Here is an 18780-nt window from a genome sequence, read left to right as displayed (position 1 = left end):
CCCCCCCCCCCACACACACACCAGAGGCCCAACAGAGGAGGCAGTCTGATCTTGAACTTTCACCTTCTAATACTGCTGGCTCAATAAGCCGTTTTTCTTTATGAAGTACCCAAATTCAGATATTTTGTGATAGCAACAGAAAATGAACTAATGTAATTGAGAGTTTCATTTTTATTTTTTCTCCAATTTTTTTAAATTCCCTTTTCCACAATACCAAGTCCTCTTAGGTTGCATCTCTACTATTCTCATTTTATATCTACTATTCTCTCTCATTTCCTTCTCTGTTCTTTTTCTTCCCTACCTTTTGCAGAAGTCCCTTAAGTTTGACATTACACATTTTCCTCTAGTGTTAATTTCACTTCTTATTGATTCCTGGTTACCTTTTAATTTGCCTAGAGAAGCTTTAGCTTCATTGATACCATCTGTATTTCCCCAAATTCTTTCTAATTTCTTCTGTTCATTTTTTGTGCTTTTTAAATTTGATTTTTATAGATCTTAAAAATCTCATTATACTTATTACTTTTTAATTCAATTCCGTAGAGACAACGGCTTCTTATATACTGCATAGAATCACTGTGCTTTCCTAAATTATTTTTCTAATTTCTAGAGTAGATCATTTCTAAGCTTGGTTGAGATTTGGAGCCTGCAGGATGATGATTCCCTTTCACATTCTGCGGTATTTTCTTAAATGTTGGTGTTTTTTCTTTACTGGGCTTCGAATGAGGATCTCCTCACATTCACTGTGACCCACAGTTAAGCTGTCTTGCTTTCCTGTGACTGTGTTCCCTGCTCACTTGAACCTCCAGTCAAGGATAGAAGGCAACCCCATTCCATACTGATTTCTCTTAGTCACTCGCCTCATGCACCTTGGTAGAATGGAGGTGGGATCTTTTCACCACATTCGTTGAGTACCAGACACTTCAGATTGGTGCAGTATGTCGTATTTTATATACCTATTAGTGTAAACAAGTACCAGCGGTCTCCTTTTCTCCATTCTAACTCCCATGACTTAATTTTCAGGAATTATACTTCACCATGTGCAAACACCATACATAACCTGGGTTTCCTTTCTCTCCTTGCTCATCTTAACTTTTTGCTCTGTCATTTTGGGGAGTCATACAGGATATATCTGTATCTCTGAATAGGTACAGAAAAGTGATGTGTGGGTAAATACACAGGTGTGTTTCTTTGGGCAGGGAGGGGCGGGGAAAGAGAAGCAGGGAACAGAAGAACTCAGACTGCTACTATAAACAGCGCCTTTGCAATTTTCTAGTTGGCTAAGACTTGTGGTCTCCAAACCAAAGGGAAGGCCATGGTGAAGGGAGAAAGTATCTTCCACACTTCTTAGAGGCAAGCAGGGTGAAGTGTGGGGCAGGCAACTCATTGATTTTCCCACATTGCAGAAACTCATAGAGGAGGTTCCTGCTAGATCCTGACACTAGAGTTCCTGTTAGTGAGTTTTTCTGCTTATGTGTTTTGGGCCTTTTTCTTTCTTTGTAGGAATTTTTGTCAGGTGCTGTTAAGCGGATGCCTTTTGATAAAAAAGCCTTGTATGAATAAACAAAACAAACCTAAATATACTAAGCACACAAGATGTGGGCTATTTTATTGAAAGGCCCTTGAAAATCTTGGTGAAGCTAGTTTCAGGTGGCATGTTCTTCTAGCGGCTTCATACAGGCTTATGTCAAAAGGTATGCCAGCAACCACCTCCCAAGTCCAATCATTATCTTTCTCCACCTCCTGAAATGTATTCTCCAGCCATGAGGAAAAGTTTGTGGTAATCCAAACTTGCCAAGCTTTGCTTGTGTTTCTGTCTTTGCACCTACTGCTCTTTCTCTCTGAAATACTTCTCCCGTCTCTCGCTCTGTTAGCTCCTATGAATCCTATTAAGCTCAGCTGAGCCATAGCATAGAACAATGCTGAGAAGTCAACTCTATCCAAACTTCCAGAATCAGAAATTATGTCCCAGGATTTAAAAAATTTAGGCATTATAGCCGTGCCTTTCAGACTTCTGAAATTTCCAACTTTAGAAGTTTCTGAAGGATTACAGAATATGCTAGATGGAGAAAACAGCTAGAAAGGAGGCTGCCTAGGAGTCTCTTATCCTATAGGACCATGTTAGTTTTCGAGGACTGTGTTATGGTCTGAGTCTATGGAATACTCACCTCCAAGGTATTAGGAGGTGGGAGTCTTTGAAAAGTGTTTAGGTTATGGGGCAGAGCCCTCTTGAATGGGATCAGTGTCCATATAAAAGAAGCTCAAGAGAGACCCACTCATTCTCCCTGCCATGTAAGGTCACAGTGGAAAGAAAGCCATCTAGAAGGAAGCAGACCTTCCCAGGCACCGAATCTGCCCACATCCTAGAATTCCCATCTCCAGAACTGTGGAATAAAAGGCTTTTTTTTTTTTAATAAGCCACCTAGTTTATAGTGTTTTGTTATGGAAGCCCAAACGGACTAAGACAGGCTGCCACAATGAGACACCACAGACCATGCGGCTTCAACAGAAATTTCTCACAGTTTTGGAGGTCAAAAGTCCAAATCAGGGTATGGGTAGAGGGCAAGAGTTACCCAATTCCTCAGATCCAGAATTGTGTTCAGCACCAAGCCCAAGTGTGAAGCCAGCTCTGGGACTCAGGCAATTTTCCCCAAACACCTGTGCCTTAGCCACAATCTTGTAAAAGTTTCTGAGTATTGTAGGGCAAGTAGGAATGTTGCTATAGTGCAGTGACTAAGCCCCCAAACTCTGAAACCAGAGGGTCTGCATTTGGCTTAGCCTTATTGATGAATTCAGGTATGGATTACATATAGGTTTTAATCTCTCTGTGTTTCTTCATTTGAAAAATATTAGTGCTCACCTCATGGGGCAGGTGCAAGGATTAAAAGAATTAATATTTATAAGGCGCTTAGAATATTTCTTGAAATACATTTAGCATTAAGTAAGTGTGGGCTATAACTAATAATAATAACAATTATTATTATTATTATTATTATTATTAGAATGTAGAATGGAAAAGCTAGGTCTAATTTCTATAGCCCAACCAATGTGCAGGCCATACCACATCTCTAATAGCTCTTGGCTAACCCTTTCCTATTCCCTTTACAAAGTAATTGCTGAATCAGACACCTCATGTTTCCTTTATCTCCCGAAATCCTCTGGTAGTTCCTGGGATTAGCAAAACGGGTCCTTTTCAACCTAATTGCACTCTCAATAATGGGCCAGATGTGTATGATAAGTCCTACTTGTGGCTGTGTCAATGGCTCCATCTATTCACGAAGCTTCCATAGAGGCTTCATTATTCCTCCCCACCCCCCCCCCAACACAATTTGGCTCGTGTGCATGTGTTTTAAACTGGTTTGAAGCATTTAATTTTGCCAATACAATTTTAGAGTATTAGTTTGCCTCCTGTTCTCTCTCTGCTGTCCTTAATTACCACTTATTACAAAGTCACACAGAAACATTAAATGCGAATTCTGACTTACACGTTCCTGGCCAAGAACAGGGATAATAATTTTTACCAACACAACCTGAACTCATAAGGGTGATTCAGAGTCGAGATTTGAAATCGTAATCAAGTCTTTCTCAAAATCGCCTTACCCTGGCAGTCATTCACTAATATCGCTGCTAATTGGTAGGCAAATGGCAAAAAACAAAATCTCAATGTTAAAAACAAGAACAACAACAACAACAACTATTTTGTTACGGGGCTCACAAAATTGCTCTCCTTGTCAGCTCTTGCAACATGACAGTTTAAGAAGGGAACGCAACTCATTTTATTTGGTTAGATGGGGCTAATCCCACATCACCATAATCCCTCCTGATGTTTTATTGATTCTAAAGGACATTTAATCAGGAAGCAGCTCAGCACTAGAATCCTGCTAATTAGCAAGCAGCCACATTCCAAATGGGTTCCCAATTGAACAGCAGATTAATGGACAATATGTACTAAAATAATGATTCGTGCATTCAGCTCCTAAAATGTGTGTCTAAATTGCATCTTTAATCTCTTAAGGATATAGATTTGCATACAAAGCCCTTAACGAAATGGATTTAATTCAACAGAAGAAGCTTTAGCCAATGACTGTTTAAGGATGAAACAGGTTTATCTCTTATAAATGCAATTCTTCGTTGGTTCTCATGGTTTTGATGTCCTTGAATATTCAAAGGTCAAAGACAGGTAAATAAAAAAAAATTAGCATGTTTCTCTGATTTTCCCAAAAGCAGTGGAAATTGAGAATTTTGATATAATAAAAAGCAGCTTCCCCTCACTTGCCCCCCATTCTCTCTTGATCTCATATTCGTAATTCATGGAATATTGGTTTGGACCCCAGCTTTTAATCAACTAATGTCTATTGAGTCTCCACTATATACCAGGGACAATGTGAGCTTTGAAACATGCTCTTTCTGCCTTTAGCTTGGAGCCATTTGAGGACTCTCAATTTCAGCTTCCTGCTTTTCCATTTAGCTCTGAGCTCACTCTCCTGATTTTTTTGTTTAACCATGTCTCTTACCTTTACCCAATCACCTGTAAGATTTTAGAGAAGGGAAATTCCTATGTGCTAAGCTGTTCCACTGGAAATACACTTACTGTGTTCGAACTCCTGGCCTCATTATTAATTTAACCATTTAATCATTGATTGATGCTCCCTGCTATGGTTTGGATATGAGGTGTCCTCCTAAAGCTCATATGTGAGACAATGCAAGAATGTTCAGAGGTGAAATGATTAGATTCCAAGAACTGTAGTTTCATCAGTGATTTAATAGGCTTGAATGGATTAACTGGGTGGCAACTGTGGACAGGTAAGGTGTGACTCATGAGTTGAGCTCTCTCTGCTTCTGGGCTGTTATGAACTGAGAAGGTTTCTTCCACTGTGCCCTTCCACCAAGATATTCTGCCTCATCTTGGACCTAGAGCAATGGAGTTGTCTGATCATGGACTGATTATTTGACCCCAAGAACCAAAATAATCTTCCTTCTCTAAGTCGTTCTTGTTAGGTGTTTTGGTTAGAGTGACACAAAGCTGACCAAAACACTCCACATAACCTTCACTCCACTTTATTTTTCTGCATTGCTCTTATTGCCATATGACATACTATATATTCTAACTCACTTACTATTTCTCTTCTTCTCCCCACCAGAATATATAAACTTCATGAGGGAAAGGCTTTGTTTTAGTCATATCTGTATTCCCAGTGTCTAGAGTAGTGTTTGGTATGTAGCAGGCAATCAATAAATGTTAAATGAATGAATAAGTGATTTCATCACATTCTTATAACTACCAGGAGTCAGTACTGGGATATATGTTGGGAATACAGTGTGAGCAAATAAGTCACACTGCCCATCATTAGGGAGGGCACTATTGTAAATAGCAAACTAATATCAGACAAATAAATACATAATTACAAATATCAGTGTTAGGAAATAAAAGGACTGGGTTCTGTGAGAGTACTCAGCAGAAGGAACCGGATGTTGATGAGATGGTTAGGGAAGGTGTCCTTCAATTTGACTGTGAGCTAGGGACTGGGAAGAATTCACATACTGCCATCCCTGAGAGTATCTCAACACATTATTCTTCACCTAATTCAGTTCAAGTACATAAATATTTATTATAATAATATTTATTGTGCAAGGCACTGCTGTAGACAGTGCCTGCGTGAGTGAATAAAACAAAGATCCTGAATATCTTGGCATTATATATTCTGCTGTTTGTTAGGGAGAGACATATGACAATAAATAAAATAAATCAGCAAATGGCCCAATTTATGAGTAGTTGAAGAAGACAAGAGAAGAAAACAAAAGTAGAGCGGGTTAAAAGGAATAAGAAGTATGGGAGGTGATAAATTTGAATAGGGGAGTTAGTGTTGGCCTTGTCTCACTGATAAGGAGTTATTTGAACAAAAAATTGAAGAAAGGGAAGAGGTTGGCAGGAGGACATCTGAGCCGTAAAGAGCATTCATTATAGGTGGAGGAGACATTCAGAGGATAGGTGCCCAGGTGGATCTTTGCCTGGTCCATCTGAGAAAGATAAGGTTTACAGTATAACTGGAACAGAATGGGCAAAGTAGCTTTTAGATGGAGCCAGAGAGATGATGGGGGAGCAGATCATATAGAACTCTTTATAAGAACTTTTCTTCCCTGAGTGATAGGTGCCTTTGAAGTCTTTGGGGGCAGAGCAATGATGTATACTATTTTAGTTTTTTTTTATTGGTTCTTTTTAGTTATACATGATAGTAGAATCCATTTTGATATAATTATACAAATATGAAATATGTCTTATTCTAATTAGGAAACCATTCTTGTGGATGTACATCATGGTTGGATTCACTGTGGTGTATTCATATATGTACGCAGGAAAATTATGTCAGATTCATTCCACTGTCTTTGCTTTTTGTATCCCCCTTTCCTTCCCTTCATTCCCTTTGTCTCATCTACTGAACTTCTATTCTACCCCCACCCCTTACTGTAGGGTACCTTCTATGTATCAGTAAAAACATTTGACCTTTGGTTTTTTTAGGGGGTTGGCTTATTTCACTTAGCATGATACTCTCCAGATCCATCCACTTACTGGCCAATGTCACAAAGTCATTCTTCTTAATAATTGAGTAGTATCTGATTGTGTATATATGCCATATTTTCTGTATCCATTCATCTCTTGAAGAGCACTGAGGTTGGCTCCATAGCTTAGGTCTTGTGAATTGTGCTGCTATAACTATTGATATGGCTGCATTACTGTAGCATGCTGATTTTAAATCCTTTGGATATATACTGAGGAGTGGGATAACTGGGTCAAATGGTGATTCCACTCCTAGTTTTTGAAGAATCTCCATACTGCTTTCCAGAATGGTTGCACCAATTTGTAGTCCCACCAATGTATGAGTGAGAATGTGAGTACCCTTTTCCCCATATTCTCACCAACATTTACTGTTGCTTGTATTCTTAACAATTTCCATTCTGGAGTGAGAAGAAATCTCGTAGTTTTAATTTCATTTCTCTAATTGCTAGAAATGTTGAACATTTTTTCATATATTTGTTGACCATTCATATTTCTTCTTTTGAGAAGGGTCTGTTTAGTTCCTTTGCCCATTTACTGATTTGGGTTGTTGTTGTTGTTGTTGTTATTATTATTATTATTATTATTATTATGGTGTAAGTTTTTATATATCCTGGAAATTAATGCCCCATCTGAGATGCAGGTGGCAAAGATTCTCACCCATTCTGTGGGTTCTCTTTTCATACTCTTGATTATTTACTTTGTTGCGAAGAAGATTTTTATTTTGATGCTATCCTATTATTTATTTTTTATTTTAGTTCTCACACTTTAGGACTTTTTTTAAAGGAAGTCAGTTCCTCAGCCTATAAGTTGGAGTGTTAAGCTTATATTTTCCTCTAGTATGTGCAGAGTTTCTGCTATAGTTCCTAGGATTTTGATCCACTTGAGTTGAGTTTTTTGCAAGGTAAGAGATGGGGATTAAATTTCATTCTACTACATATGTATTTCCAGCTTTCTCAGCACCATTTGTTGAAGAGGCAACCTTTTCTCCAAAATATGTTCTTGGCACCTTTGTCTAGTATGAGGTAACTGTATTTATATGGATTTGTGTCTGTGTCTTCTATTCTGTTCCATTGGTCTTCTTTCCTGTTTTAGTGCCAATACCCTGCTGTTTTTGTTACTATAGGTCTGTAGTATAATTTAAGGTCTGGTACTTTGATGCTGCCTGTTTTGCTTTTCTCATTAAGGATTACTTTGGCTATATGGGCCTCTTATTTTTCCAAATGAATTTCATGACTGCTTTTGTTATTTCTATAAAGAATATTGGAATTTTGATGGGAATTGCATTGAATCTGTTTAGCACTTTTGGTGGTATGACCATTTTGACAATATTAATTCTGCCTATCCAATAATATGGGAGGTCTTTCCATCTTCTAAGGTCTTCCTCAATTTCTTTCATTAGTGTTCTGTAGTTTTTATTGTAGAGATCCTTAACCTCTTTTGTTAGGTTGATTTTCAAGTCCCCCCATCCCCAGGTTATTGGGAATGGGATGTTTTTCCTAATTTCTCTTTCAGCTAATTCATCATTGGAATATAGGAATGCAATTGATTTCTGGGAATCTACTTTGTCTGACATGAATATAACTGTTCCAAATTTTTTTAGAGTTGGGGTGCTATATCTTTTTCTATCCTTTTACTTTTAGCTTGTCTATATGTTTAAATCAAAAATTGTTACTATAGAAAGCGTTTAACTAGTTCTTCCTTTACAAATGGAATCTGAAAATCTCTGCTTTTTAATTAGTAGATTTGGATCATTTATACTAAAAGTAACTATTGATGTGATTAGGTTTTAATCCTATCTTATTGATATTTATTTTATATTTGTCATATTTATTTTGTTTGTTACCTTTTTGTCTCTGTGTGTATTGACTGTGGTTAGGCTTCCATTTTAAAATATTCTTTTAGCATCTTTAATTAATTAAAGTATTCTTTTAGCATCTTTAAAAAAATTATAGTACTCCAGTTACAGTATAAGAGCATCATCACAGTGTTTTATTTATTTTTTACTTTCCCCTCTTGTCCTTATATGTTATCATATATTAGACTTTTATTTATGTTATGAACTTCATACAACATTGTTCTTATTTTTGCTTTAAACATCTAATTATCTTTTAAATAGTTTTTAAAAATTAAACAAAAATGTACTATTTTATTCATCCACATATTTACTATTTCCATTCTCTTTATTCCTTCATGTAGATATAGAATAATTATTTTTGCTCCATTTGAAGAACTTACTAAAATATTTCTTGTGATGTTGATCTGCAGATTATTAATTCACTCCTTTCTTGGGTATGTAACAAAGTCTTTATGTCATATTTGTTTTATGCAATGCAACTTTTCTGAATAGAGAATTCTAGTTGATAGCTTTCTTTCAATAATGTGTAGATGTCATTCCACCGTCTTATTTCTTACATTGTTCCTAATGAGAAATCTGTTATAATTCTTAGCTTTGTCATTTGGTGTTGTTTTGGTCTCAGTGTGCTTTTTAGACTTTGTCTTTACATTGTTTTAAGACATTTGTCTATAATGATTCTTTGGATGGTTTATTTCAAGATTTCTTTTTTCTCAAGATTCATTGAACTTCTTGGGCTCATGTCTTTGTAGTTTTCTCCAAATTTAGAAAAAATTTCAGCTATTAATTGTTCAACATTCTTTTCTGTTCCCCTCTCTTTCCCTTTCTGAGATTTGAATTTTTGTACATTAAATCTGTTGATGGTGTCACAAAGCTGCAGTAATCCTTTGTTAATTTTTCCTTCATTATTCTTCATAATTAATTTTATTATGAATAGTGTTTATTTCTATGTCTTCAAGTTATTTTTATTCCATGTTTAATTTGCTATTATTTCTATCAAGAAAAATGTTAAGCATTACATTTTTAAAATAATCTATTTTATTACAATTTTAAATTTACTAAAAAAATTTAAAAATAAGACAGAAAATTATCACTCACCTTTCACCCAGTTTCCCTTTTCATCAACATCTTACCCTATTTTGGTACAATTAAGGGCCAATATTGTTACATTTCAATTAAATGAAATTTATACTTTATTTTTTTTTTTAAGAGAGAGAGAGAGAGAGAGAATTTTTTTAATATTTATTTTTCAGTTCTCGGCGGACACAACATCTTTGTTTGTATGTGGTGCTGAGGATCGAACCCGGGCCGCATGCATGCCAGGCGAGCGCGCTACCGCTTGAGCCACATCCCCAGCCCTTATACTTTATTTTCATATTAGATTTTATAGACTTGTCCTTTCTTCTCTAGTTTCCATCCTAGCTACTGTATTAGATTTAATCTTCCTGTCTTCTTATGTTCTTCTCGATAGTGACAATTTTTCAGATTTTCCATGGTCCTCACAATTTTGAGGAGCCCTGGTCAGCTATCCCTGTATTGTGATTGGTTTAATGTTTTTCTTATTATTATTCTGTTATTTGTTTTGAGGAAGAAGACATGTATTTTTTCTACCTAGAAGCTTCATTTGTGTCTTTTTCTTTCACCCATATTTCTCATTATGTTCATGCATTCTTAATAAAAGAAAATATTTCTTGTATAGTACATATATGAAGTATATGGGGCATGGGGGTAGGAGGTATAATAGAATGAATCAGAAATTATTACCCAATGTACATGAAAGGTGTGATTCTACATTATGTATAACTAGAAGAATTATAATTTATACTCCATTTAGTTATGATGTATCAAAGTGCATTCTACTATCATGTATAACTAATTAGAACAAAAAAATCCTTGTCCATTAATTATATTAATTATATTTCTGTTTTATTAATGTACATGCTTTTATTGACTTTTCTCTTAATATTAGGTCATACTTTTCTTGCTTCTTTTCATGTCTGATAATTTTTGTATGTATGCTAGAAATTGTAAAGTTTACATAATGGATTAAAATGATTTTATTCCTTTAAAAATTTGAGAGCTTTTTTCTTGGATATATTTAAGTAGTTTGAAGAAAGTCTGATCATTTTTTTGTTTCTTTAGGGATTTTAAGATTTGTGGAGTAATTGGCCCCTCTTCAATACAATCAATACCCTTCTCAGGACCCTACTCAATGCGGCATGTGTTAAGAGGTTTTCTTCATTGACTGTTGGAAAAATGAACTATTTCTAACACTGCAAGAGATCTAAAAATTTTTCTACATCTTTATCTTGTGTTTCTGTTCTTAGCTTGGCTAGTTTCCTCAAATATATACATTACTCAATACTCTCATGAAGTCCCAATGGCAATTCTTGGAAATTTCCAGAGAAATATCTCTGGGGATTTATTTCCTCCTCCCTTCTTCTCTGTAGTGTGCATTCCATCCTCTATCTTCAGTCTTTCTGATCAGTTTTCTGATCTCCAAACTCTATTCCTTCAACTCAAGGAAACATCTGAGTTCTATTTGGCTTCTCCTTTCCTGTGCAATAAGTTGAGCTGCTTTCATTGGTTTTCCTTCTTTTAGGAATCACCATTCTATAATTCTTGATGTCCAATGTCTGAAAACATTGCATCAAATATTTTGCCCTTTTTTGTGACGATTATAACTCTTGATGATTCATAATGGCTAGAAGGAGAAATTTCCTGCTTTGTTTTTCTATGACCAAGAAAACCCTTTGATCTTAATAAAAGCAAACATTCTTTAACCTGGTTTTCAAGTGACTGAAATTGATTAGGTCACACATAAAACTTGTAATCTTAAGACAGATCTCTGTGTTTGGCATCCTAGTAGAAAAATGAGAGCATAAAAAGTTGTCTTAGCTTCCTAAAATACCATAGACTGTGTGACAATAGTCTTTAAAAACATACATTTGTCTTTCACAGTTTGGGACTGAAAAATACAAGACCAAAATTTGAACAGATTTAGTTCTTGGTGAGGACCCTCTTCTTGGTTTTTAGATGGCCCCTACCTTCTTGCTGTATATGCCCTCTTACGACAAAAGAGGAAGTGTCTCCTCTTCTTGAAAAGATACCAATTCTACCTTAATGATCTCATCTAAATTCTATTACCTTTCAGGGGGCTCACCTCTTAGTATCATCCCATTGGAAGTCAAGAATTTATAATTAGGAATGGTACAAATATTTAGTCTATAACAAAAATCAACTTACTTTATTTCATCTTGGTAACCCAAGTTTTGGTGGTTAAGCAATGTTTCCAGCAGGCTTAAGGTCAGGTATAATCCATGCTTTCCACATATAGCCCTGACCTAGAAATAAGAAAAGATTTAAAGTTTTACTAGGATGAAACTAATGATTGAATTTCCTTTCCATAATTAGAGCCTACATGATTTTGATGGTGAATTAATACCCAGGAGTGTCTTCTATTGGATATCATTGAGGACAAGAATATCTAGTTGAATGCTTATAATCAATAAATTTTTATTTAATTGACACAGAATTTATAATTTAGAAGTTGTATTAACTTTGTATAGACACCAGATGCTCAATAAGTATTTTTGATTGAATAGAGTGTCATAGTGGTTCCCAAGGATGTAATATGTTCTAGGTTCAGCTAAGAAACCAATTCAGATATCCGGTTAGTGGGTGAATGATGCTTAAATTATGCCATATTTTCATGCATGTGACAGCATATGTTGTGTGTTTATAATAATCATTTAAAAATAGACTTTGGAATCCAAGAGATCTTATTTTGTACACCAGATCAGCTGCCTGTGCCATGGGAAGTTACTTAATCTTTCTGTGTCCAATTACTTCATCTACTAAATAGGGTACTTTTAATTTCCATGGATTCTGTGAAGGTTACATGAGAATGTGAATAGTTAGAATGACATTTGGTTTTTAGTAGGCATTTGAATTTTATTTGAAATAAAGAAAAGAAGGAAGGGAATGGAGTGGAAGGACAGGGAGATAGGTGAATGAGGAGGGGAGAAGAGAAATTCAGAAATGGGAGAGGAAAGAGACATGTAGAGAAGGGAGAAAGAGATGTGGGGTGGGGTGGGGGGAGAAAGAGGGAGAAAGGAAGGAAAGTAGTAAGAAAAAAATTTCCTAATTCAATGTTTGTACTAAATAGTAGCTAGTAACCAAACTAAATCATCCAAACTAAACTATTGGTAGCTACTGTTATTATTTTGAAAGGAAGTTCAGTACAATGAGTATAGTAAGTGTATCTTCTAATTTTTTTTTTGCTTTGAAACCCTGAGGCCTTGTTGACTCTAAAGAGTTTGTCATTCTTAAAGTTGGACAATTTCTAGAGAGAAAAGAACTCAGATAAAAGTAAAACTTTCAGATGCAAACCAAAGGGCTCTCACAGGACCATTATTTCTCCCCCCAATTACCTGAGGTCTAGGTACCAGGGAACTAGGGACAGCCTCTAAAGTCCCAGAGTCCCCTGAAGTTCTCCAAACTAGCCAATCCTAAACCTGCTTGCCCTGCTTTGCTCATTATTCTTGATTAAAACACAACAAAAGTTCTTGTCCACATTTCCCCTCTCACCCCCACTGCCTGCTGCCTGCCCTGGTGCTTCCCTGTGTGGTGCAGCAGGCCTCCTCCTTGTAGAAACTTCAAGAAATAAACCATCTTTTCAGTGACAACTGTCCCCTGATCTGCAGGTCTCACCATAACAAAATAATAATGAAACCTACATTTTAAAACAGTGTGGAGTAGCTCAATGGTAGAGCATTTGCCTAGCATGCAGGAGGCCCTGGGTTCAATCCCCAGAACTAGAAAACAAATGAACAGCCAGTCACCAAAAGTTCATCTTCACTTGTTGCTATAAAAGGAAAGACACCAAATCTGCATTTGAAGCTTGTGTCTATTACTTTTTAGGTACAGAGGAATGAAGTCAGGGAAGCTGAAAAGAGAAAAATAAAGATTGTTTTGAAACATGAAAAAAATGAACAGAGTTTACCTAAAGAATAAGGAGTTGGGGAGAATTCTAGGTAGAGGACAAGCAAGAGTAAATAATAGGTAAAAACAATCTTGGTGCTATTGGGGAAGGTATGAGTTTTGACATTACTCAATCTAGTATGGTTTTGCATCCTTTTCCTGTGTAGGCAGTAATTTTTTGTTACTTGCTGTGCTTTCTTACATGACAGTGGCTCAATCAGTGCTTGACCTGTGTTTCATTCATTTTCTTATCAGCATTGTCTAGCACAATTTAAAAAAATAAAGGATCAACAATTTAATACATGGATGAATGAGCGGGCAGATGAATGAGTTGAAGTCACTGGAGAGTGGAGTGTGTGTGGGTGGAGGTTGGCACAAAACAAAAAGAGGTAGAAGTTGGTTGCATTATGCCATTTGACTCCATAAATAAGAACAAAATAATCCACATGATTAGCACATATTGATGTATTTTTAAACATCAACATTAAGAGGTTATTCTAAAAACAGATCACTCACTTCTGGTAACACTAAGTTTTGCTCTTGGCTAAAATGAACAGCAGATTAGAAATGGTACATCAACGTTCCTGGAAACAGATTGATTGACAGCTACTAAGAACTGACTGCTGACAGTTGAAGAGGAGAAACAGAAACATCTACCAGAAAAGCCTTGTCATTTAGTGTTATTCAGGACGATTATTAAAATATTTCAAAGCATTAATATTCATAATGATGACCCTTAGGAAGAAAATGTTCTTCTGCTTACTAGAAAATGTTTTCAGTTAGAAGTAAATAAAATAGCTGCTACTTAAAAAAAAAAAAAGATATGAGATGACTAAACATTTCCTCAAAATACTGCTTGAAAGAGTGGTACATACTGTCATGACTCCCTCTTTTCCTATGAGTAGTTCCTTTTCCCTTTACCCCACTGTTATACTTAATTCTGTTTACCAAGTTAATAGAAACTTCTATGAGTTTACATTTTACAATTTTTAAAAATTTTTGGTACTGGGGATTGAACCCGAGGTGCTTTACCCCTGAACTATATCTACAGTCCTTTTAATTTTTTATTTTAAGACAGGGTCTCACTAAGTTGCTGGGCTGGCATTGAACTTGCTATCCTCCTGCCTCAGCCTCCCCAGTAGTTGGGATTACAGGCAAGTGCCATGGGCCTGCCTACAAATTCTTTATAGTACTAGTTATAAAGATATCTTTGTAGTGTGGGTGTGAGTCTGGGATAATCATGTCATACTCCCCCAAAACTCTTTTCTCCTTTGGCTTTATTGATCACTCCCCTATCTCCTTTTGTTATTTTTAGTCTCTCTTATTGACATCTTTTTGGCTACCTACTCTTTAACAACGCATATGTTTCTTGACCCCCTTCCTTTCTCACATTCCATTATGTAATCTTAACTATGCCCATGGCTTCCACTCCTTATGGAAGTGTCTTAAAACATTATTCAGCTTCAGCCTCTACTGATCTACCTGGGCCAGGTTGAACTCATCAATCCATCCTGTATCCCTCCAGATTACTCATTTTCTGATTCCTCTCTCAGAGAATGGCACCACCATTCAATCAGCTGCCAAGCTAATGACTTAGGAATCATTTTAATTCCTCCTAATCCAGAGCTTTCATTCAATTAGACACCAGGACCTGCTTTTCTATCTCCTTTTATCTCGATCCCTCTTAGTAGTGCCTTAGTTTCAACCCTCAGAATCTCTTGCTGGATCATTGAAGTGGCCTTCAAAAAGGGTCTCTCAGCTTCTAATATTGCCCGCCTCTAACTAATTCTCCAAATAATATCAGGATGCTCTTTTTTAAAATTTCAAATTCGATCACACCATGCACTAATTTAATATCCTTCCCTGATTACTTTGGACCTTTAGGATAAAATTCACACTCATCAGAAAGACCCTTCTCACACTGGCTCCTGCTTTCCATTCTAATAACAATTTGAGCAGGGACTTACAGCAGTCCCTGAATTAGCCCTTGTGCCAGTGCTATTTCACATGGTTCCTTTCTCCCAGAATACCTTTCTGCTCTCTTCTCTTGCCCCATATTATCCTTACCCCCAATCTTTGCCAAACTCGTCTGTCCTCTAAGATTCAGTATTTGCATCATCTCCATTGTGGGCTTTCAGGCCAGGATACATTGGTGCACTTTCTCTATCTTTAAAGTCTGCGCTACCACTGTGTTTATCGCAGAATTGTGATGACACGTTGATTTTTCCCTACATTCCTGGAGAAAGAAGGAACTGAAATAATACAACCCATCATCCTCAGTGCCTAGAACACATGGAGGGAGTATCATGTTAAATGCAAGAATAGATTAAATATACCTTATTGATCGGAAAGATGCCTATTGCATTGGAGGAGGGCAGTGATTCAGAATTAATAGAAATCTTCGCTTTGACTGTTTTAGGGGAGATGCACAGATATTGAAACAACTAAGTATGGAAAAAGGGGCCTGACGAACTGAAGAAGGTCTGATGGTCCTGGCTCACTAGGTAAATTAGTGTTCCAGCTAAAGCTCTACCACAAGAATGAATTTCACATCTACAAACCTTGGTCAGCTCAGTAAAAAATTCCCTCCTGATAGCAGTGAAGAAGCTACATGAACTTGAAGCCGAGAGTACTAAGAGATGAGTGGCCTGTGCTCCAGCGAGTTCTTCCTGAGAGGAAGGTCTGGCAGGAGTTTGGGAAGGGCTCCTGATGTGAAGCAGAATGAGGACGAGTTCAAGTGGTGAAGAATGTGGGTTATGTGTAAAGGGTTAAATGGAGCCTGAACACATAGGAACTTCTTAGGTTCTACAGTCCTATTGAATCTACACTTGACTTGGGTAATGTAGGTGGTTGGTAAACAAATATATGTGGATCCGTATTGTATTAGCAGTCCCACCAAAAATCATCACTATATCAAAAAAAGTGCAAGAGGAATAGGAAGAGTGGGTCCAGAGAACGAAGATGACAGATACTTGATCAGTTTCCATTCTGTTCTTTGTGCCTGGTCAAAATTCATGGATTTGATGACAAGAGCTAGGGATTATCCTTGAAGGCAGTGTTTATTTATCTTAGAAGCCATAGATGGTCTGAGAACCCTTTGAAATAGTGGCTGTTTGGATATGCTTATTTTTAAATATATATTTTTATTTTCCTGGATAGAAAGCACACAGCTTTCATGAGATAATCAAGAAGGTTCACAGATCTGTCTTCTATACTCTAAGGTTAAGAACTACTAGTCAAAAGGAAAAAGCTCTCTAGTTCAGATATGGCCTTTCCCATTCTACTCTGAAGTCCTGCATCCAGGAGCAAGGAAGTGTGGTGTGGCTGCTGCTGCTTCCCTTGGGCCTCAATTTGCCTCACGTTTTGAGGAAACAAAATTCTATTTTCCATGCCTCCCAGAACTGTAATAGACTTTGAGTGAATTCCAGATGTCTTAAGAGATGCCAGATGGCTCATGAAAGGCAGAACTGCTTCAAGAAAGTGTGCCCCATTACTTTGGATCTAAACCACAAGATTGAGCTTTTGGGGAATAAGAACGCTCAAGCTCTTCCCCCATAGTCAGTGTTCGATGTGACCATCACCAGACCATGAGAGGCCCCTCTTCCTATAGGCTGTTTTGAAGTGAAATTCTCACAAAAATATCTATTTTTAATATAAGAGGGAAAGGAAGCTAATATTTAGAGCCTGGTATGTCAGGTAGTATGCTAAATACTTTCACATATTTACTTCATTTAATCCTCAGAATAGACACAGGAGGTAGCTATTTGGAACCCATTGTTTCCAGATGAAAAAAAAAAATGAGACTCAAGGAGATTAAGTAACTGCATTTTAATTGTCAAGCTGTTTATGTTCCGTTCTGTGAGTATCATTTGAGGGCATTCAGGTTCATCAATGGTATTTTGTGGTTTCAAATCTAAAAAAGAATTTCTGCTTCTTAGTCTGTTTCTAAAGATTCTCTCATGAACACAGTAAAAGTTATTTATGATGGGCAGCCTCACACTCTCCAGCACTATTCTTTCTCCTTCTACTGAAATATGTTGCATGTATAATACACATGCACACACACACACACACACACATTGACGTTAATATAAGCTTTGCTTTTGCACAGTTAACTCTACATCTGAAGGCTCCGAGGAAGCTGTTTTTGGTTATAGAATAAGAACTTCCTTCAGCATCTTGTATCCTTGCTTCCTTAGTAAACATCATTTTTAAACCTCAGTATACCTAGATGAAAGGTATATGCTGATTTTCTAACCGAACATTTCCCCAGCTGTCATTTCCACCCTTTTCCAATCCTGTAAAATTCTAATCTTGTCTATTGGATTCAATGGACACTTTCTACCTAGGAGACTTTCAGTTCTGGCTCTCTATTTCCAGAACTCTTCCACTTGGAATCCTGGCTCCACCTCTTGTACCTGGCCCTTGATTGGAGTTGACCTCTTCACGACTCATTTACTAAATGGGAGGATAATGTTTACCTTTGTGGTATTTTATAAGGAATAAACTTTTTCAGTGTTATATGAGATCATGTAAGTAAAGCAATTTGCAAGGTTCTTATAAGAATTCAGTAATGTGATGGTGATGAGGTATTTTTAAAACAATGGCAATGATTATTTTACCTGTATCTAAGGTAGTTTTGGGTACATCCGGCTACCAAATATCCATGAATTAATATGGTTCTGGATCTTCTTTCATGAAACACATCTGCACTGTTAATTAATGCTCCAAAGCAGCATGCTAACCTCTATCAGCAATAAATTACATCAGTCCCTAAAATATGGTGTTCCTAAGGAATGAGACACCACATGCTGATTTTACTGGAAGCTGGGAGAGCATGTGAGAAATGAATTTGGCCTTGAAAATATTGTTTTCCATTGTGAAATATTATTTGGATATTGTCATATTTTCTATTATTAACATAAGACAGCCCAATTATAAGTAATTCCTGGACCAATTCTGCACATTTCATAATTCCTTTTGTATTTTGTTTTTCTCCTCACAAGCATAAAAAACAATTGTGTAATGTCATTCACAGGCAGAATAGAGATCATAACTACTCCTTATTTTTGAAGACTCAATGTTCTGAAGTTGCCTTTAGCTGAAAAAATCTGAAATGTAATTTTGGTTACCTTGGCTGGGGGGAGACAGCCAGAAAATGAACGGTCTTCTTTTCGAAAACTCAAGTTGAGATTCTCTATGTTGAGTTTGCCATTGGTTGTCCTTAGTACCATCCTCAAAATCTCCAACAGGCTCTTGTCCTCTTCTGATGGTGAGCTGGAGTCTTGAGGTGGGGTTCTTATTGGAGGGGCAGAGGAAAGGCTATGAAAAGAAGATGCATTTGAAGTAGCTATGTGTTTCCATACTGTGTCTCTCAACTCTGTTACCCACC

General features: G+C 36.7%; 1 protein-coding gene across 1 annotated transcript in view; it reads right to left on the bottom strand.

Moving 5' to 3' along the window:
• The window catches only part of CUNH1orf87 (chromosome unknown C1orf87 homolog), a 75381-nt gene that overhangs the window by 18125 nt on the left and 38476 nt on the right, over window positions 1–18780 (bottom strand). Inside the window, exons 7-8 of the mRNA XM_048816302.1 lie at window positions 18521–18710; window positions 11652–11749 (exon numbers count right to left, since the gene is read on the bottom strand). Of these exons, the coding sequence (XP_048672259.1) occupies window positions 11652–11749; window positions 18521–18710 (288 nt within the window). The remainder of the gene's footprint in view (window positions 1–11651; window positions 11750–18520; window positions 18711–18780) is intronic.

Source organism: Marmota marmota, unplaced genomic scaffold (genome assembly GCF_001458135.2).
Source record: "Marmota marmota marmota unplaced genomic scaffold, marMar, whole genome shotgun sequence".
NCBI classification, from domain to species: domain Eukaryota; kingdom Metazoa; phylum Chordata; class Mammalia; order Rodentia; family Sciuridae; genus Marmota; species Marmota marmota.
This window is presented reverse-complemented; position numbering and strand designations above follow the sequence as displayed.